Source organism: Carcharodon carcharias, chromosome 19 (genome assembly GCF_017639515.1).
Source record: "Carcharodon carcharias isolate sCarCar2 chromosome 19, sCarCar2.pri, whole genome shotgun sequence".
Lineage (NCBI taxonomy): Eukaryota > Metazoa > Chordata > Chondrichthyes > Lamniformes > Lamnidae > Carcharodon > Carcharodon carcharias.
This window is the reverse complement of record NC_054485.1, coordinates 22,861,920-22,884,692: the sequence shown is the minus strand read 5'-3', so window position 1 is coordinate 22,884,692 and position 22,773 is coordinate 22,861,920. Positions and strand designations below refer to the sequence as shown.

Below are 22,773 nucleotides of genomic sequence, written 5' to 3'. Positions count from 1 at the left end.
ACTTTATGTAACCTGCATCCAGAGAATACCACATGGACACAAAGAACTTCTAACTGCACTTAAAATGAAGGTTCTTGTTCAAGGAAATGTAGGTTAATGCTGGCCAAGAGGTTTTTGAATAGGACCTAAATATAGTTTTGCGCCAAAGGCAAGGTTCTTTTTTATAACAAACTTTAATAATCTGTTGGGTGTGATTAGTAATTTTATTAATTACATGATCTGCGAATTATACATAAAAGTAATTGGGGGGTGGGAGTGGTGGATGAAGCCCAAGGTCAAAGATCCTGCATCTATGTAGTAAACAGAATAGGCCCAGACAATCTGTCAATATCACACCTACCATAAGAATAATGTCACCTATGATAAACTTTAACTAGGTAATGAAGAAAGGTGGTTTTTGTCATGGGTATATTTTCCAACTCTATTTGGAAATATTCCTGGAGGTGTCATCACATGACCTCCCGGCTGTCACCACCCCATCCAACTTATATCTATCATTGGTTGCCTGAACTCTTGGTGTCCTGCCTTCCCACAACCAGTCAGAAAGTGAATGGATTCCTCGTTATCTAGATTGGATGATCCTGTAAGTCAGACAAGCTCTTATTCCCATGTCCCATTATTTTTATAACTAATAAACAAAATTATTCAGAGAATTTATAAAGATAAACCAATTTTTTGATATCCTTATGATTTTTCTCCAGGTTTGCTGGCAAGAATGTTCTGGAGATTAGTCTTTAATTCCAGGAAACTAGAATGCCATGTCTGCTAATTTCAGCTACCCCTCTCTCCTGGAGGTTGAGAAGTCTATTAGCTCAGTTGTTACATGTTCATCCTAATATGGCTTTAACCAGACAGACAAGGAAAGCTTTGCACTCAGTACTCTGGTCTGTGATGAGATAGCACACCTGCACCAAGGGCAAACAAACATATCCTGCCTCCAATCACTGCTCCACAGCTCCTGCATCTGTGGGCACTCAGTAAGAACAGGATTGGGTTCAGGAATGATACTTCCCACAGTCTAACAGCCTACTGGCACTCATTGAGACCATGCATGGAGAACTCCAATAGGCATGATAATAGGGAACAACTGTGGAGCCATAGCCTGGCCTGAATCAGCCACCCACGGAGAGAGTGCCAAACAAGGATAAGGTTATACTATTTTATTAAAATCCAATTTTTTCCCCTTGTCTCCTAAGCCTATTGCTTAAGTACCTCAGCCCAAATGGCAATCTTCACCTGTGAGGTATTAACTGTGCAAGAATACAAATGGAAACATTCGAGTCGGGAAGGCCCCATGTTAATGTTGATGCCTCTTCTTTTCAAGGCCATGAGCAGTCGCTTCTTTCCCTATGATGTCATAACAACGGATGCTGTGCTGAGTCTGGATGAAGACACCGTGCTCTCCACCAATGAGGTACGTTGCATCTCCCTGAAATGAAGTGTATTGTATATTGGAAATGTCTATGCAGAGTCTCCCATCTTGTAACTTACTTAAAAATAGCAGTGGAAAAATGAAGAATAATCCAATCCAAATCTGAAGAGAATATGAACCAGTAACTGGCAAATACAGTTTAAAATAATTAAAATTTAAAGTAGGGCACAAGAAGGGAAGACAGAGGAAGTTTTGCACATAACGTCTAATAAAATTATGGAATGATAGTAAAGAAGAATATTGACAGGAACAGCAAGAAACAGGTCATTCAGACCAACCAGTCCATGTCATTATTCCACTCAAACCTGTAAATGAATTCTAAATACAGTTTGGTATATTTCCAAATAGGGAAATGTTTGATAAGGGTATGTTGGGGAAACATTAATAGTCTGATCTATCATTGATCTATTCAAAGGGGCAGGGCTTTTCATGTAATCAGCTTTTCCTTGTGTTCTTATGAAGGAAAGATCTGTTTCCTTCCTTCTTTCTCTCTGTCTCATTTTCTTTCTCTTTCTGTCATGCTGGTTATGTACCTTTTTCTATTGTCCCTTCTCATTCTTTCTTTTTCTCTCCCTTTCTCCTCTGTGTCTCCTCTGTCTCTTTTGATCTATTTTGTTATTTCTGTCCATTTACGTCTCTTTCTCCGTGTCTCACTTTTTTTCCTATTCCTGTCTCTCTCTGTCTTGTTCTTTCTCCCTTTTTCTGCCTCTTTATTTCAACTCTGCTTATGCCTCCCTTTCTTCTACTATTTATTTCACATTCCCTCTCCTTTCTTTCTGTCTTTTTCTTTTTCTTTCTCCCTCTCACCTTCTCACTTTCTTACTGTCTTTCTTTTTTGCCGGTCTCTTGCTTCCGTCTCGTTCTCTTTCTGTCTCTGTTTCTCTTTCACTCCTAGGATGCAAGTTATTAAGGCTCAGTGACTTAACGAGTTGCTATTTTTCTCAGAAAGTCATCTCTACAGTCTAACAATAATTTCATATCCTCCTCCAAATACACCAGCATCTCTAATTCCACTACCATTTGCGAAAGAAAAATGCAAAATATTGATGTAATATCTTTCACATCTTCTCCCTCAACAACTAGATTCCTTCCCTCTCTTTGACTGCTATTTTATTTTTTGCATGCTTGCAAACACCCTTGCTATCAAATATACTTCCAGTTCATTTCCTAGAGTGAGGATATGCAAGCTGTGAGCCATGGACCAACTTCTGTCCCTTCATTTCTGATGCTTTTATTCTAAATCCCTGCAGGGTTACGGGGAGAAGGCAGGGGAATGGCACTGGGTGAATTATTCATTCAGATGGCTGATGCAGACATAATGGACTGAATGGCCTCCTTCTGCGTTGTAACAATTCTATGAATCTGTTAGTATCCATAGTTTGAGATATGCAAATTACTGGGACCATGGGATTAAGCTTTATATTTGCCTCCCAAGGCTCCATAGTGTTCACTCAAGTGTCCACACAAATGGAAAACCATGAGCCCTCGAGGGCAAAGGTACTGTGCAAAACTGACCATAAGTATGCACTAAATTGGTGGCTGCATTCACCTTCTCAGGGCAAGGGAGGGAGATGGTGTAACGAATGGAATGTGTGGATTCACATCACTCATAGTGCAACATGTGTGACGCTCCTGAACATGATCTGTGAGCGAGCCATATCTTGGCATTGTGGTCCTTAATACAAAGCATTAGCCACACTGCCTTCGAGTAACTACAGAGACTGTAAAGTTTAGCGTTCCAATTGAATGCCCCCCCTCCGGCAAAGAACAATCATTATCATCCATTGCTAAGTTGTTTTTCATAAGTGTCAGTGTTAGCCCAAAGATGTAAATGATTGAATGGTTGGCCAACCAGAGAAGCGAAAGTGATAAAGTAGCAACCTGGCACTGCGGGACCCAGTAGAAGATGTGTTTTTACATGCCTCATTCAACAGTGGATGAGATGGTCAACCCTATTAATATTAATCCACTTCATATCGAAACACAATGCCATCAGCATTTGTCATCTCTGAACTATGCAGTGAGTCAAAAGGAAATAAACTGCCCTTGCAAACAAAATTAGAGTATGGGGTACGAGAGGATGCATTCTGCAATAAAGAAACTAAAGAACTGGCATTCCTATAAGGCCTTTCACTCCCCGGAATCCCAAAACCCTTTAAAGCTGGAGAAGTTATTTTGACGTAACTATTGCAGTGGAGAAAAGGCAAACAGAAAATTTGCGCACAGTAAGCTCCCATAAACAGCGATGTGATAATAGCCAGATAATCCTTTTTAGTGATATTGGTTGTGGGATAATATTGGGCAGGACACCAGGGAGAACATCCCTGCTCTTCTTTGAAATAATATTTTGGGATCTTTTACATTTACCTGAGAAGGCTGATCGAGCCTCTATTTAGCGTTTTATCTGGAGAAAAATTACATTCAGAGATAGAGTCTAATAAAAATTTACTTAATGGTAATTCAATTTGGACTGTTGAATTTTTTGGTAGGTAGTCCAATTCAATAAATAAGTAGCTTCACCCAAAATACTCAATAGACTTTCAGATGTTCCATTCAACAGCCAACTTGAATTGGACTCCATGGAACCTTGACCAACTCACCATTCTGTCCCTTTCCTGACTTGCACCATCTCTTCTTTGCCCAGCTCCCTGATCTACATCCCAGTCAGGCAATGGCTCAATTTTAAAATTGTCATCTCTGCTTTCAAATCCTTCAACAACCTCATCTCTCCCTATCTCGGTAACCTCCTCCACCTCTACAACTCTCCATGATCTCTGCACTGCTCCAATTCTGGCCTCTCCTGCATTGGTGATTTTCACTGTTCAACATTGCTGGCCATATGGAGGCATATGCCTTCAGCTGTCTAGGCCCTAAGCTCTAGAATACCCTCTCTAAACGTATTTATTTCTCCACCAATCTTGTCTCCTTTAGGATACCTACTCTTTGAGCAAGTTTTTGGTCGTGTGAACCTAATATCTCCTTATGTGGCTCGGCGTCAAATTTTGTTTGACAGTCACTCCTGTGAAGCTCCTTGGGATGTTTTACTGTATTAAAGGAGCTGTATAAATGCAAGTTGTTGTTGTTAAAGTTGAGTTTTAACAAATTATTCAACTGCAGCTCTTATATTCTGGTACCTTTGGTTCTATTCAAGCACAACGTTTCTTCCTTCCCATCACTAATGAAGGAATTGAATTTGGTGACTCCAACATTGGTCTTGGGTTTGTAAGTAAAGACACTGACTAGTGTGATACTGGACTACAAACCTGGAAGACCCAGGCTCCATCCCCAGTTTGCATTTTATTAGCACATCCCGGAGCGGGAGAAAGGACACTGCAAATGGCTACAGCACGCATGGATGTGTGATAGGAAATGGCAGCTAATGTTCCCGCGCCTAGGCAGTAGCTTGAACTGGAATGTGTGCATGCATGAGCGGCTCAGCTGTGATGCCTCCTTGATGAAACAATCAGGGTAAAATCCTTATGTGAACAATGGATCTCTGAATGAACTACAAGCACCTGTGAAACTGCACATTCAGGAGAAAAGATCAGAGGATAAAAAAGTGATGCAAGTTTACTGATGTCTCTAAAGCCTTATTAATATCCATAGTTTGCTTCAAGGACACACTTGATGAGCCGTTGCCTTTGTTCCTTCTCTAGGTTGATTTTGCGTTCATCGTGTGGTGCAGCTTCCCTGATCGGATTGTAGGTTACCCAGCTCGCAGTCATTTTTGGGACAGCAGCAAAGGATTATGGGGATACACATCAAAATGGACCAATGAGTATTCCATGGTGTTAACTGGAGCAGCATTTTACCACAGGTAACAACATTCAAAGGAAAAGATAAGCAATGCTCACGGCTTCTGTGAGACACTTGGAGGGCACAAGGATTTTAGGTTCTGGGACAAGACTGCTTTCCGTCCCAGCAAGCCCAGTGAATGTTGGCTCTCTCTCAATGGGAAAGTCATTAAAATAATTTTGACGGTTTACATATTTCAGATTAGAATTGAGAATCCAGGTTTATTCAACTTTCATCTTTGGAGTAAAACTGCCCAGTGTTTGGGCTGTCCAGGAATTTCTAATAAATATAAACCAGACATAGAAAGTCTCTTTTCTGTTTGATTACAAATCTATTTTCCCCACTTCATTTCTGTGGTTACAGTAGCTTCAATTATTGTTATCACGGTTTTTGTCCCCTTTTTATCGGCATAATATTAAATTTCATCCTTTGCCTCAATCCCAGCAACCAGTATCAGCCATTCAGCCCTTCAAATCTGTTCTGCTATTCAGTTAGATCTCTGACAGGGCAGCACTCCCTCAGTACTCAATGGGAGAGTGTGTGTGCATGGGCAGAATTTTTACCTTGACGAGCGGGCACAACGGGCAGGCCCAGGAGTGGCCGCGCAATGGTCTGCCACCCGCGATCGGACCTCAACCACGATTTCACGCTGGCTGGCCAATTAATGGCCACCAGCATGAAACCACGCTGATAACCTCAGCGCTGCCTGGGTGGGAGTGGGAGGAGCACGAGCGCTGAGGTGTGTACATGCGTGCAGGTGTGTGCATGTGTGCAGGTATGCTCAGTGAAAGCTCCCTGAAGTCACAGAGATTTTTAACATTAAAAATAAAGATTTCAAAACTAAGTAAAACGTGTCCCCCATGAGCAGGGACATGTTAAAAATGAGTTTTAAAATTTTTAATTTTTTTTTAATCACTGTACAAAACGTCATCCCACCTGTGAATGAGGTTTCGCAAAAAAATCCCAACGGCTGCTGGCCTATTTGCCCTCCCGTTAGCCATAAGGTTGGACGGGCAGGGAAAATTTCACTTTAATTAATCTATTATTGGGCTCAACAGCCCCCTTAATTGTTGGCGGCCCGCTCCTGACTCCTGCGCGTGTCCACCTACCGAAATACCGCCCAATGACGTCAGGACGCTCGCCCAATGTCATCGCGAGCTATTTCGCTTTTGTGCGTGTCGGACGCGTGCCCGCATGCTGAGCTGAAAACCCTACCCCATCTGTAAGTGTAAACATGTGGGATATTTTGACAAGAGCAGTAGAATTATTCAGTGCACAGCCAGTGCTGAGTTAGCTGTGACAGTGTGGGGTCACAGAGTTGGCCTCAGTGCCCCTGGATAAGCTCAGTGCGCTCTTGTGTACAAGACCACATGAGGGATACTATTGGCACACCTTAATTCATTCAACCAGACAAGCAGAATAACCGTACGTTACCTTAACCGGAGCTAACTTGTTTCAGTGACAACTAGCTTTGGGTCTCCCCCACAAGTGAAAAAATCTCTATGGGGAGAGTTTTCTCCCCCCCCCCACCGCCATCGGTGGGGGGTGATTGTGGGGGCGGGTGCAGGCCGGATTGGTGCCCCCGAACAGGTCCGCGCCGCTATTTTATGTGGGCGGGCCAATTAAGGCCTGCCCAGCGTGACTTGTGCCCGGAAGTGCTGAGTGCTCCCTGCGCGGGCAGGGGAGTGATCCCTGAGTCGGTGCCTGTAGTCTTTCACGCATGTGCGTGAAAGAGTGCAGAAATCTCCCTGAGGCACCCATTAGTTTAAGTTTTAAAAATCTAAATAAAGAAAAGAAAAATTTTTAAGACGTCCTCTCGTGTGACAGTGTCACATAAGCTGGGACATGTCAATGAATTTTTATTAAAAATTTTATTCAATTTATAAACATTTCACAAAACCTCATCCCGCTCGTGGATGAAGTTCCATGAAAAATGCAAAGGCCGCCTGGGCTCTTAAGATTGGATGGGCAGCTCAGTTTATTAGTTTAATTAGTTTTTAAATGGCCTTAATAGGCCTTTGACAGTTTGGCAAGCGTGCAGCCAATTCGGCAGCGTGCTCACCGAACTGAAAATCTAAATGACGCGTGGTGACATCGGGATGCATGCCCAACGTCACCCCGCGTAATTTTTATGCCTCGGCAAGCGGGCCCTCACCCCCGCTCACCAATTCTGGCCTATGTCTACCTTATAGGAACATAAGTTTCTCTGGTTTGAACATACTCAATGACTGAACGTCCATAGCCCCCTGGGGTAGAGAATGCCAAAGATTTACCACCCTCTCAGTGAAGAAATTTCTCCTCATCCTAGTCCTAAATGGCCTACCCCTTATTCTGAGACTGTGTCCCCTGGTTCTAGACACTTCCCCAAAGCCAGGATGGAACATCCTTCCTACATTTACCTTGTCGAGTCCTGAAGGAATTTTGTATGTTTCAATGAGATCATCTCCCATTCTTCTAAATTCCGCAAAATACAGGCCAAGTCTCCTCAATCTCTCCTCATAGGACAATACAGCCATCCGAAGAATCAGTCTGGTGAACCCTCGTTGCACTCCCCTATGGCAAGTATATCCTTCCTTGGGTAAGGAGATCAAAATTGTCTGCAATACTCCAGGTGCGGTCTCCCAAGGCTCTATACAATTGTAGCAAGACATTTTTACTCCTTTACTCAAATCCTCCTGCAATAAAGACAAACATACCATTTGTCTTCCTAATTGCTTGCTACATCTACACATACGTTCAGTGATTTATGAACAAGGACACCCAGGTCCCTTTGGACATCAATACCTGCCAATATCTCTCAACATTTAATACTCTGTATTTCTGTTTTTCCTACCAAAGTGGATAACTTCTCATTTGTGAAATTTTATTGATTTTATTGAGAATTGCAAATGTCTCTATTAGGTCACCCCGCTAGAGAACTCTCGGTTCTGGCATCATTCTTGCATATCGTTTTTTTGTGCTTTCCCCAGTGCCTTTAAATCCTTCTTGTGACAAAGAGACCAGAAATGTGCAGAGGTTGAGCATATATACTCAGAAATGGCCTCCTCGGGCAAATACAAAGAAGTTAAAATTAGTGTTACTGGCCCTTACTTTGTAACCTGGGGCAGGATTTTCGGGGTCATCGGACAAGGGGGGATGGGCAGGTCCGGGAGCGACTGGGGAACTGCCTGCGTTTGGCGCCTGACCATGGTATCATGCTGGCTGGCCAATAAACCGCCAGCCAGCATGAAAGGTGCACTGAAAGGGTCAGCGCTGCCCGGAGGGGTGGGGTGGGGAGCAGAGCGAGTGCTGATGTCAGTGCGGGCGCAGGGAGGTGCACAATGACAGGCCCCCGAAGGCAGAGAGCTGCCTTGGGGAGCTGAAAAACTTAAAAGCAAGAAATAAGGATGTAGCAGTGCAGAAAAACTGTCCACATGAGGACTCACTCACCTAAACATATAGATAATAAAAATTCTGCCCAAACATTTTTTTTTGTTAAATTGACGTCAGAAACTCATCCCTTGGGTGAGGTTTCCTCAAACCCGAAGGCCGCCTGGCCGATTTGCCCGCCCGCCAACCATAATGTTGGACGGCCAGCGAAAAATCGCCGCTAAACGAAACTTTAGTGGCTTTAATAGGCCCCCTGATTGTCGGCGGGCTTGCTGCCAGCTCTCACGCACACCCCCACCAACCAAAATATCATGTGATGACTTTGGGACATTCCCCGGACGTCATCCCGCGCTATTTTACGCTTGGTCGGGTCAGGCGCGTGCCTGCCCGTGAGACATAAAATGCTACCGCTGCTGTCTATCTTGAGCAGTGGAAGATCTCCTCCCCCCACCCCCCCCCCAATCATTCTCGCCCTTTGAAGAGACTATTTTAAAAATTGGGCTGCCCATGCCCACCTGACTGCCCGAACGTTGTGTGGCATTGGCAGCGTATTATCAGGGTCAACTGGTTTGATTGAGCTTTGGTTATCTATTTAAATACTAATAATTTTGGCACCCGCACAACCCCCCCGTATTATTAGAGCGAGCTTGGGGATGTGTGGGAAGGCGGCTGAGTGGGCACCCCCCCCCCCCTCTATTTTACATGCCCCCTCCCCCACTGAAAACACAATTGGCGGGGGCACATAAAAGGCAGCCCATGGTTAGTGCAGCCGCTGCTGTTGCAGGTAGTGATGTTTTATAATGTTTAAGTACGTAAGGAAGGAATTCATGTGGCGCCTTTCATGTCTCCAGGAATTCCTAAAGCACTTCTCACTTTCAAAGTGTGGTCAATATTATGTAGGGAGATATGGCAACTCAATTTGCACACAGCTAGGCTCCAAAAGCACCAGTTTAGATCATCTGTTTTAGTGATGTTGACTGAGGGATAAATATTGGTCCAAGACAAAAAGGGTAATGTCAGTGCTCTTCTTAACAATTGCATCATGGGATTTTTTAGGTTTACCTGGGAGGGTAGATGGAGCTTCAGTTTATCATCTCACTCGAAAGACAGCACCTCCGACAGTGCTGCGCACTCTCAGTACGGCACTGGAATGTCAACCTAGGTTTTTGTGCTAAAGTCTCTGGAATGGGATTTGAATCCAAAACCTTCTGACTTAGAGGTGAGCATGTTACCCACTGAGCCACAGCTGCAACAACAAGCAGTTAATGCAGTAAAAGTCCAGCTGATCTGTGTTTGAACAATAAATGATTGCCAGGATATCAGGAGTAACCCCCTGCTCAAATTCAAATAGAATAGTGAATTGTCATGGAACCTTTTACATCAAACTGAACAGCAGATGGGCATTGGTTTAAGTTGTGGGCAGGAAAGTTACATTAAACTTGTGTAAACATGGACTATTGTACATACCTCTGGTCTATTATTACGAAGAAGGATATATAATCATTGGAGAAGAGGCAAAAAATGGTTTACAAGACCGATACCAAAACTGAGAGATTATAACTATCAGGAAAGACCCTTCTGTTACCAATCTCAGCCACGTTACCATAGGGACATGCTCAGCGGCCATTTAAATTGTGCAAATCTAGAGAGTGAATGTTGGCCAACTATTGCGCCTTAGGGGACATCACCATCGGGTTCAGTCCTGCCCTAACCTGGGTCATCCAGCGGGAATCATTTGTTAGTAATCAGGAGCAGGAACACTAGCTGGTTTTATCTGCAACAAGCTCACAGTTATAGATGCCAAGAAAGAAAGAACTTGCATTTATATAGCACCTTTTGCAAACTCAGGACCTCCCAATGTGCTTTACAGCCAATGAAGTACTCTTGAAGTGTGAACATTGTTGTAATATTGGAACCACAGCAGCTTATTTGCTCAGATGTAGGTCCCACAAACAGCGATGAGATAAATAGCCAATTAACCTGTTTTCAGGTGTTGCTTCAGGGATAAATATTGGCTCATACACTCGGGTGAACTCGCCTGCTCCTCTTCAGAATAGTGCCATGGGATTTTTTTATATCTATTGGGGAAGGCAGATAGAGCCTCAGTTTAATGTCTCATCCAAAAGACAACACCTCTGACACTGCAGCATTCCCATCTCACTCAAGTGTCAGATTGTATGCTCAAACCTCTGGAGTAGGGCTCCAACCCACAACATTCTGACTCGGAGGCAAGGATACTGTCACTGAGACCTGGCCTTGCCACTAGTTTTGCCATGATCATCTAAATGAGCTCAGATCAGGAAGTGAATGCTGGATCTTCATGTTTTGTATGAGTCAGTACCTCACATTGGTGTAATTCCAACCTAGATAGCAGGGGAGCTGCCCAAAAACAGCCAACTTAGACAGCAATCAATGTTTCTTGAGCTCTTTTTTTTTGTGCTTTCACAGATATTACCATCACCTGTTCACACATTACCTGCCAACGAGTCTACATGCACTCTTAGACCAGACCGCCAACTGCGAAGATATCCTGATGAATTTACTAGTGTCATCAGTCACTAAGCTTCCCTCAATCAAAGTGACGCAGAAGAAACAGTATAAAGAGACACTGATGCAGCAGGTGTGTCATGTTATTTTACTCCATAAGAGAATCCCATGGATAGGATATTTACTCCATAGGTATTCCTGAAACATAGCTGAAAATGGTATTTGAAGGGTCTTAATCAGGAGAAACTATTTCCACTGGCAGAAGAGTTAGTAATTAGCTGGAGTATTGTATCTTAATTCTAGGCAGCACACTTTAGGAAGGATGTCAAACCTTAGAGAGGGTGCAGAAGTGATTTACTGTGAAAGCCAAGATTCTCAGCAAGCCTTCCCCATTGGAGTATGGAGCAAGACCTTTAATGTCTAAGCTATGCATGACTACAGGATGAGGTAACGAAGGGCTACCTGGGCTCAAAGAATCAATGGAAAAGAAGAGAATGGGATATGAGGCAGCCATTCAGCCCCTTGGGCCTGTCATGCCATTCATTGAGATCATGGCTGATGTATATCTCAATTCAATCCACATGCTATGGCACCATATTCCTTAATACCCAACATATATGAGATGGTTTTCTAGAGCAGTATGTTGATGAACCAGCTAGGGAATAGGCTATTTTAGATCTAGTATTGTGTAATGAGAAAGAGCTGATAAGTAATCTCGATGTAAAGGAGCCTTTGGGGAAGCTTGACCACAATATGATAGAATTTGACATTAAGTTTGAAAGTGATGTAGTTGAATTTGAACGAAGGGGCTTAAATCTAAACAAAGGAAATAACGAAGGTATGAGGGGCAAGTTAGCTGTGGTAGATTGGGAAACTACACTAAAAAGTAGGACGGCAGACGGACAATGACTAGCAGTTAAAGAATTAATACTTGGTTTGTGACAATATACACTGCTTTAAGGAACAAAAACTCTACAGGAAAAATGACGCAACCATGGCTAATAAACAAAGTTAAACATTGCAATAGGTCAGAGGAAGGGCCTTATAAAGTGGCCAAAACAGTAAGTTTGAAGGGATTGGGAGCTTTTTAGAATTTAGGGGAGGGAGGCGGTGGCATAGGTGTAGTGGTATTGTCACTGGGCTAGTAATCCAGAGACCCAGGGTAATGCACTGGGGACCCAAATTCAAATCCGACCATGGCAGATGGTGAAATTTGAATTCAATAAAAGCCTGGAATTAAAAATCTGATGATGACCATGAAACCATTGTCAATTGTCGTAAAAACCCATCTGGTTCACTAATGCCTTTAAGGAAGGAAATCTGCTGCCCTTACCTGGTCTGGCCTGCATGTGACTCCAAACCCACAGCAATGTGGTTGACTCTTAAATGCCCTCTGAAATGGCCTGTATCAAACCACTGCAAAGTCTAAAAGGAATAAAACCGGATGGGTCACCAGGCATCGACCTAGGCACTGGAAATGACAACGGCAAACTCAGCCCTGTCGACCCTGCAAAGTCCTCCTTACTAACATCTGGGGACTAGTGCCAAAATTGGGAGAGCTGTCTCAAAAAAACATAGCAATACTCACAGAATCTTACAATCAATGTCACAGACACCACCATCACCATCTTTGGGTGTGCCCTATCTTACCAGCATGACAGACCCAGCAAAGGTGGCAACACAGTGCTATACAGTCAGATGGAAGTTCCCCTGGGAGTCCTCAACATCAATTCCGGGCCCCATGAAGTCTCATGACACCAGGTCAAGCATGGGCAAGGAAACCTCCTGCTGATTACCACATACTGTCCCACCACTGCTGATGAATCAGTGCTCCTCCATGTTGAACACCATTTGGATGAGCCACTGAGGGTGGTACAGAATGTACTCAAGGTGGGGACTTCAATGTCCATCACCAAGAATGGTTCAGTAGCACCACTACAGACCGAGCTGGCCGAGTTCTTAAGGACACAGCTGCTAGACTGGAGCTGCGGCATGTAGTATGGAAACGAACAAGAGGGAAAAACATACTTGACCTCATCCTCACCAACCTGCCTGCAGCAGAGGCATCTGTCCATGACAGTATTGGTAGGAGTGACCATCACACAGTCCTTGTGAAGACAAAGTCCCATCTTCACATTGAGGATACCCTCCATTGTGTCGTGTGCCACTATAACCGTGCTAAATTGGATGGATTTCAAACAGACCTAGCAACTCAAGACTGGGCAGCTGTGAGGTGCTGTGGGCCATCAGCAGCAGCAGAATTGTACTCAAACACAATCTGTAACCTCTTTGTCTGGCATATCCCCACCCTACCATTACCACCAAGCCAGAGATCAACCCTTGTTCAATGAAGAGTGCAGGAGGACATCCCAGGAGCAGCACCAGGCATACCTAAAAATGAGGTGTCTACCTGGTGACGCTACAGCACAGGACTACTTGCGTAACAAATGGCATGAGCAGCAAGTGATAGACAGAGCTAAGCGATTCCACAACCAATGGATCAGATCCAAGATCTACAGTCCTGCTACATATGTTGTGAATGATGGTGGATGATTAAACAACTTACTGGAGGAGGAGGATCCAAGAATATCCCCATCCACAGTGATGGGAGAACCCAGCATATGAGTGCAAAAGAGAAGTGCTAAGTGGATGATCCATTTCGGCCTCCTCCGGAGGTCCCCAGCATCACAGATGCCAGTCTTCAGCCAGTTTGATTCACTCCACGTGATATCAATCAAGAAATGGTTGAAGGCACTGGATACTGCAAAGGCTAAGGACCCTAACAATATTCCAGCAATAGTACCGATGACTTGTGCTCCAGAACTTGCTGTGCTCCTGGCCTAGATGTTCCACTATAGCTATAGCACTGACGTCTACCCAGCAATGTGGAAGATAACCCAGGTGTGATCTGTACACAAAAAGCAGGACAAATCCAACCCGGCCATTTACCGCCCCATCAATCTACTCTCAATCATCAGGAAAGTAACATTCTCGCCACACAAGTGCCAGGTAATGACCATCTCCAACAAGAGAGAATCTAAACATCATCCCTTAATATTCATTGACATCGCCATTGCTGAATTCCCTTCTTGGAGGTTACCATTGACCAGAAACTGAACTGGACCAGCCATATAAATACTGTGACTACAAGAGCAGGTCAGAGGCTAGAAATCCTGTGGCAAGTAACTCACCTCCTGACTCCCACAGACTGTCCACCATCTACAAGGCACAAGTCATGAGCGTGATGGAATACTCTCAACTTGCCTGGATGAGTACAGCTCCAACAACACTCAAGAAGCTTGACACCATCCAGAACAAAGCAGCCCACTTGATTGACACCCCATCCACACATACTCTCTCCCTCCACCATCGATGCACTGTGGCAGAAGTGTGTACCGTCTACAAGATGTGCTGCAGGAACTCACCAAGGCTCCTTAGACAACACCTTCCAAACCCATGACCACTACCATCTAGAAAGACAAGGGCAGCAGATAAACGGGAATGCCACTACCTGGAAGTTCCCCTCCAAGCCACTCACCATCCTGAATTGGAAATATGTCGCCATTCCTTCACTGTCGCTGGGTCAAAATCCTGGAATTCCGCTCCTAACAGCACTGTGAGTGTACCTACACCACATGGACTGCAACGGTTCAAGAAGGCACTCACCGCCACCTTCCCAAGGGAAATTAGGGATGGGCAATAAATGCTGGCTGTGCCAGTGATGCACATATCCCATGTTTGATTAAAAAAAAGCAAAGAAAGACCAAGAAACTGACAAAGAAAGCGAAAATAGAATATGAAAGTAAACTGGCTAGAAACATAAAAGCAAACTTAAAAAGCCTCTATAGGCATGTAAAAAGAAAATATTAGCAAAGGCAAATGTGGGTCCATTAACAGGCAAAATATATCATGAAGAATAAGAAAATGGCAGAGAATAATTTGTGTCTGTCTTCATGGAGGAAGACACAGAAATCGTCCCAAAAATACTAGAACCAAGGGCCTAGTGAGCATGACGAATGGAAAAAGATTAGTATTCATAAAAAAAATAGTACTGGAGCAATCAACGGGATTGATAATGGATAAATCCCCTGGGCCTGATGATCTACGTCCGAGAGCATTGAAAGAGGTGGCTGTAGAGATAATGGATGCATTGGCGGCATCTTTGAAATTTCTATAGATTCTGGAACAGTTCCTACAGATTGAAAGATGGTAAATGTAACTCCACTATTTAAGAAAGGAGTGAGAGAGAAAACGGGAACTACAGACCTGTTAGTCTGACATAAGTAGTGGGAAAATGCTAGAGTCTGTTATGAAGGATGTAGTAACAGGACACTTCGAAAATAATGGTAGGATTTGGGAGAGTCAATATGGATTTATGAAAGGGAAATCATGTTTGACAGACATGTTGAGGAAGAAATAAGCGGAAGAGATGAGGGGAACCAGTGGATGTGGTGTCTTTGGGTTTTCAGAAGGCTTTCAATAAGGTCCCACACAAGATGTTAGTAAGCAAAATTAGAGCACAAGGAATTGGGGGTAATATACTGGCAGGGGTTGAGAATTGGTTAACGGACAGAAAACAGAGAGTAGGAATAAACGGGTCATTCTCAGGTTGACAGACTGTGACTAGTGGGTGCTTGGGCCCCAGCTATTCATAAGCTATATCAATGATTTGGATGTGGGGATCAATTGTAATATTTCCGAGTTTGCTGATGACACAAAAGTAGGTTGGAATGTGAGTCGTGAGGAGGATGCAAAGATGCTTCGAGGGAGTTTAGGCTTAGTGACGAACATGGCAGGTGGAAAGATGTGAAGTTTCCACTTTGGTAGGAAAAATAGAAATGCGGAGTATTCTTAAATGGTGAGAAATTGGAAAGTGTTAATGTCCAAAGGGACCTGGGTGTGAGTCATGAGTTACTGCAAGGTAACATGCAGGTGCAGCAAGCAAATAGGAAGGCAGATGGTATGTTGGCCCTTATTACAAGAGAATTTGAGTATAGGAGTAAAGAGATCTTGCTGCAATTGCATGAAGTCTTGGTGAGACCGCATCTGGAGTATTTTGTACAGTTTTAGTCCCCTTACCTAAGGAAGGATATACATGCCATAGAGGGAGTGCAGCGAAGGTTCACTAGACTGATTCCTGGGGTGGTGGGATTGTCCTGTGAGGAAAAATTGAGGAGACTGGGTCTTTATTCTGTGGAGTTTAGCAGAACAAGAGGTGATTTCATTGAAGCATACAGAATTCTTACAGGGCTTGACAGGGTAGATGGAGGAAGGATTATTCGCCTGGCTGGGGGTGTCTAGAACTAAGGAACAGAATCTCAGATTAAGTGGCAGGTCATTTAGGACAGAGATTCAGAGGAAATTTGTCACTCAGAGGGTGGTGAAACTTTGGAATTTTCTGGCCCAAAGGGCTGTGGAGGCTCACTTATTGAGTATGTTCAAGACAGAGATCGACAGATTTTTAGACATAAAGACATCAAGGGATATGGAGATAGTGTGGGGAAAATAGCATTGATGTAGAAGATTAGCCATGATCTAGTTGAATGGTGAAGCAGGTTTGAGCGGCTGAAAGGCCTACTCCTGTTCCTATTTCATATGTTCGTATGTACCCTTGTCTACCAAAAATCTATTAATTGAGCTAGCATCTACAACAAACACAGCAACAACTTGTACTTTTATAGCACCTTTAATATAATAAAATATCCCAAGGTGCTTCAAAGGATTGTTATAAAGCAACATTTGATTCAAGGCGCATAAGGAGATACTAGGACAGATGAAGATGTTTTAAGGGACATCTTAAAGGAGGAAAATGAGGTAGAGGGGGTTAGAGAGGGAATGCCAGAGCTCTCAGCCCAGGCAGCAGGTGGAGAACAATTAAATCGGGAATGCTGATGAGGACGCAATGGGAGAAGCTTGGAGTTTGGGGGCTGGAGGAGATTACTGAGGTAGTGAGGGCTGAGGCCATGGAGGGAATTGACAACAAAGGTGAGAATTTGAAAACCTACTGCTTTTTGTGAGAGAGAATTCCACACTTCTACCACCCTTTGCATGAAACAATGCTTTTGGCCCTGATTTTAAGGTCATACCCCTTTGTCTAAGACTTCCCTCACCAGCAGAGAAAGTTTCTCTCTATTTGCCCTGTCAATAGGCAGAATAAAAAGGCATCAGTTAAAGGCACCCTTGGATGGAGACATATTATGTTGTTCCCAAAACAAAAATAAAAATAAAAATACCTGGAAAAACTCAGCAGGTCTGGCAGCATCTGCGAAGAGTAACACAGTTAACGTTTCGAGTCCATATGACTCTTCAACAGAACTAAGTAAAAATAAGTATTTTTACTTAGTTCTGTTGAAGAGTCATACTCTTAAAATAAGTATTTTTACTTAGTTCTGTTGAAGAGTCATACGGACTCGAAACGTTAACTGTGTTACTCTTCGCAGATGCTGCCAGACCTGCTGAGTTTTTCCAGGTGTTTTTATTTTTGTTTTGGATTTCCAGCATCCGCAGTTTTTTGCTTTTATCTTATGTTGTTCCCTATTAGCAACATGAAGGGGGATGGGGCGGGGTGCTGGGTTGGGGATAAATAATTAGGTAGAATGTCAGGCAGATATTACAAAGAACATTTCATTAGAAATAAATTCCAGCAGTTAGCATTGGTCCCATGATTCCATCGCTGAATAATTATAGTGTCATGGTAATATTCCAGTGATAAGTCTACTAGCTGCCTGTTTTTGCCATGATCAATAATCATTCACGATTAAGCTGGTGAATTCTTAATAACATGAGTTGGAACAGGAATGTTCTGCTGGCATCAGCAGTTCAGTATGCTAGTTGTGAAGAATTATCCATTTGTAATATTTATGTCTGGTTCGATTTAATTATGCGTGCTGCATGCAATTCTTAATTAAAGCATTTTAAATAATAGATATGATCCTTCTACATTCCATTGTTAGCAGCCCTGCCATTAGTGTACCATTTCAAGTAATTGATTCTAACTTTGTCCTTTGCTCCAGCAGCCAGTTTATATTAATAAACACACGCACGTTAAAGTTAAAAGCAAAAAACTGCGGATGCTGGAAATCCAAAACAAAAATAAAAACACCTGGAAAAACTCAGCAGGTCTGGCAGCATCTGCGGAGAGGAACACAGTTAACATTTCAAGACCATATGACTCTTCAACAGAACTAAGTAAAAATAGAAAAGAGGTGAAATATAAGCTGGTTGGGGGGGTGGGGTGGGTGGGGGGGGGGTAAGGGGGGGGCGGTGGTGGGGGTCACAGGCAGAGCTGGGTGGAGGGCCTGTGATAGGTGGAGATAGCCAAAAGATGTCACAGACAAAAGGACAAAGAGGTGTTGAAGGTGATATTATCTAAGGAATGTGCTAATTAAGGGTAGAAAGCAGGACGAGCAAGGTACAGATAGCCCTAGTGGGGTGGGGTGAAGGGAAGGGATCGAAATAGGCTAAAAGATAAAGATAAAACAATGGATGGAAATACATTTAAAAATAATGGAAATAGGTGGGAAAAGAAAAACCTATATAAATTATTGGAGAAAAAAAGGGGGATCGGAAAGGGAGTGGGGATGGAGGATTGAGTTCATGATCTAAAATTGTTGAACTCAATATTCAGTCTGGAAGGCTGTAAAGTGCCTAGTCGGAAGATGAGGTGCTGTTCCTCCAGTTTGCGTTGAGCTTCACTGGAACAATGCAGCAGGCCAAGGACAGACATGAGAGCAGGGTGGAGTGTTGAAATGGCAAGCGACAGGGAGGTCTGGGTCATGCTTGTGGACAGACCGAAGGTTTTCTGCAAAGCAGTCACCCAGTCATTAAATTTAAGTTCCCTCCATGGTTAGTTTGGAAAAAGTAGTGAGAAACTTTGTTACCTCTAGACTTGTAATTCCAGTGTGCTCGTGGTCAGTATCCTGTCTTTAACATTTTTGAGCTTCAGCTCATCCAAAACTCCGCACCCATATCCTGAGTAACAATAAGTCCTGCTTATTGTGAGTTAGGATATCCATAATCCCTGTGCTCGCTGACATACATTGGCTCCCTCTCTGGCAACACCTCAAAATTAAAGCTCTCATCCCTCCATGCCATTGCCCCTATCAATCACTGTAACCTTGAGCCCCCTGAGATCTCTGCACTTCTCCAATTTTGGCCTATTGTACATCCTCTATTTCTATTGCTCCATCATTAGTGACTGTGTCTCAATCAACTTGGTACTAAGCAATTATGTAACACCTTTAACGTCAAACATCCAGGTGCTTCACAGGAGGGTTATCAGACAAATTTTGGCATAAGCCACATTAAAAGATATTAGAACAAGTAATCAAAAGCTTGATCGGGGGTTTGGGGGCAGGGGGCTGCAGTGGGTGGTGAAACTAGGAGGAAACTGGACCATGCAGGGAACCTGAATGTCGGAAGTCCACAGGTCCAGAATGACTGTGGGAAGAACAAGGGGACATACTAGAAATGGTATTCCCAAGGTTTTGAGACTCAAGTGTAACAGAGGGAAGTTCAAGGATGATAGAAGGAGTGCATAGGATGATGGAGGGCAGGTTGAGGGTCAGGGGGTTTATGGGGGCTGGTTGGGAACTTTGAGGGTCCCATAGCTGGTCATGGCTGATAACGGATGGGTGGAACTTATCTGAGATCAAGGCAAGGGCATCAAACTGGCTCAAGAATGATTGAGGAGCGCTCAGTAGTGATAGGATGGTAAACAGTCATGGCTTCCAACTGCAGTGTCAATGCTCCAGTCTCCATGCAAATGGCTGTGTGCACAAGAAGACATCTTGGCAGTGATCCTTCAGGATGGGATCGATCAAGGTGGGGTGGGTGAAGACTGGGGTTTGACCAATGCTGAGTATAGGACTTCCTATTGGGAAGAAATGCTCAGGACAGGAGGGACGGCCTCAAAGAATATGCTGACCAGATCACCTCAGGCAGATATGGGCATGTCAACCCAACAGTTCAGATAACAACGTTGCAGCTGCGGAGGACCTGCAAGAGGGTGATCCAGGACCATGCAGAGCAGCTGCCAGAATATCAACCGGGAGAGGCAGCAGAGGGTCAAGCAACGCAGGATGCTGGCAACCAGGAGCCTGGGCGATGCTAAGCGTTGACCCAAAACCGTATGTTCCACAGGCTGTGCAACTACCTGCAGATGACTAAAAGGCAAAGCTGGAGGTGACTTATGATGTCATGGGATGTGGCAATTCACATATGCCAGCAGGTCCATGAAGATCTGCATCCATGAGGACTGGGAGGCAATCAAGTGCTAGTAGCATTAAAAGTGACAGCGGCATTGAACTTCTTTGCCTGTGGCTCTTTCAGGGCTGCAGCGAGGATATGTGTGCAATATCCCAGCCAGCCACACACAAATGTATCTGGGAGATGACAGATGCCCTCTTCAGAAGAGAAAATGATTTTGTAAAATTCAGTACAGACCCCGAGACCCAGGCAGCCAGTCCTGCAATTGCAGGACCCTCACAAGTGCAATTGACTGCACACATGTGGCACTGAGAGCTGCCTGGGATCAGCCTGCTGCATTCATTAACACAAGGGGCTTCACTCTATGAATGTGCAGCTGGTACGAGCTCATAGAAAACAAATCCTTCAGATGTATGCACACTACTCAGGGAGCTCTCACAAAGTCTACATCCTGAACAGCTCTAAGGTGCCACAAGTGTTTGATCCACCTCATTGACTGCAGGGCTGGCTCATTGGTGACAGGGGATACCCACAGGGGACCTGGATGATGACACCAGTGCAGAACTCACACAGTGCCCCCAAGGAGATGCACAATGCCACCCATGCCTCAACAAAGGCAACAATGGAACAGACGATAGGACTGCTGAAAATGAGGTTCCACTGCTTGGAGCATTCAGGTGGAGCGCTTCACTACTCACCAGAAAGAGTGTCCAGGATCACTGTGGGCTCCTGTGCCCCATACAACCTCACTCAGTCAAGGAGGGTGGTTTCGCAGAGGGGAAGATGAAGGAGCCAGATGACAAGGAGAAAGGGGAATACAGTGCTGCTGGTGAGGGAGTTGAGGATACAGTGGTAGAAGCCAGAGCAATGGAGCGCCACGGCAGACAAACCTGTGACAATCTTATCACCACCAGATTCCTGGTCGAGTCAGGCACCGATACACCTTCGCTACACTGTGGGTCTTCATCCTCTGTTGCCTGGGAGACCAGGGTTCCTGAGTGTTCGTGGACATTTTTGTTTCATTTAGTTGTTCTTATGTTCTGGTGGCTACATTAACTTTTAAGTTTTCACATTAAAACTGCTGGTATTGTGATCCTGTGTATGGGCCAATCTGAAATGAAACACATCCCAGTTGCACAAAATGTGTTGCTCTGAATAAAAGGGACAGTAGCAATGTGGATACAAAATTGGCTTAAAAATAGGAAGCAGAGGCTAATGCTCAATGGATATTCTTTGGGCTGGGGGAAGATTTGTAGTGGAGTTCCCCGGGGGTTGGTATTGGGACCCTTGTTCTTCCTGATATATATTAATGATCTAGATTTTGGTGTGCAGGGGACAATTTCAAAGTTTGTAGATGATACGAAGCTTGGGAGTGTTGTGAACTGCGAGGAGGACAGTGTGCAACTTCAAGAGGACATCGACAAGTGTGGAGTGGGCAGATAGATGGCAGATGAAGTTCAATGCGGAGAAGTGTGAGGCGATTCATTTTGGTAAAATGAACATGGACAGACAGTATAAAATAAGGGGTGAAATTTTGAAGGGGGTGCAGGAGCATAAAGGCTTGGCTGTATATGTGCATAGATCATTGAATGTGGCAGGACAGCTGGAGAGAACAGTTAATAAAGCCTATAGTATCCTGGACTTTATTAGTAAGGGCATAGAGTACAAGTACAGGGAGGTCATTGCTGAATTTATATAAGACACTCGTTAGACCTCAGCTGGAATATTGTGCACAGTTCTGGGCGCCACACTACAGGAAGGATGTGAACACATTGGAGAGAGTACAGAAGAGGTTTACAAGAATGGTTCCAGGGATGAGAACTTCAGCTATAAGGGTAGATTGAAGAGGCTGGGACTGTTCTTGGAGAGATGGAGGCTAAGAGGAGTTTTGATAGAGATGTTCAAAATCATAAGGGGGCTGGACAGAGTAGATAGGGAGAAACTGTTCCTGCTCATAAAAGGATCAAGAACGAGAGGGCACAGATTTAAAGTGATTTGCAAAAGAAGCAAATGTGACATGAGAAAAATCTTTTTCACACGACGAGTGGTTCGGGTCTTGAATGCACTGCCTGGAAGTGTGGTGAAGGCAGGTTCAATCAAGGTATTCAAGTGGGCATTAGATGATTATTTGAATAGAAACAATGTGCAAGGGTGCAGGGAAAAGGTAGGGCAATGGCACTAGGTCATAATGTTCATTTGGAGAGCTGGTGCAGACACAGTGGGCTGAATGGCATCCTTCTGTGCCTTTAAATTCTGTGATTTTGTGAAAACATTGTGGCATCAGTGCCAGCAGGAGTGCAACACCATCTGCATAACTCCTGGAACTCCCTTCCTAACAGCATTGTGGGTATACCTACACTACGTGGACCGAAGCGGTTCAAGAAGGCAGCTCACCACCACCTTCTGAAGGACAGCTAGGGATGGACAGTAAATGCTGGCCCAACCAGTGAAGCCCACATCGCATGAACGAATAAAAAAAAAAT

At 44.1% G+C, this 22,773-nt stretch overlaps 1 protein-coding gene across 1 annotated transcript in view; it reads left to right on the top strand.

Annotated features, from left to right (window-relative positions):
- The window catches only part of LOC121291085 (exostosin-1-like), a 288,167-nt gene that overhangs the window by 248,979 nt on the left and 16,415 nt on the right, over positions 1-22,773 (top strand). Inside the window, exons 8-10 of the mRNA XM_041212120.1 lie at positions 1,325-1,414; positions 5,089-5,249; positions 11,045-11,216. Coding sequence (XP_041068054.1) covers positions 1,325-1,414; positions 5,089-5,249; positions 11,045-11,216 — 423 coding nt within the window. The remainder of the gene's footprint in view (positions 1-1,324; positions 1,415-5,088; positions 5,250-11,044; positions 11,217-22,773) is intronic.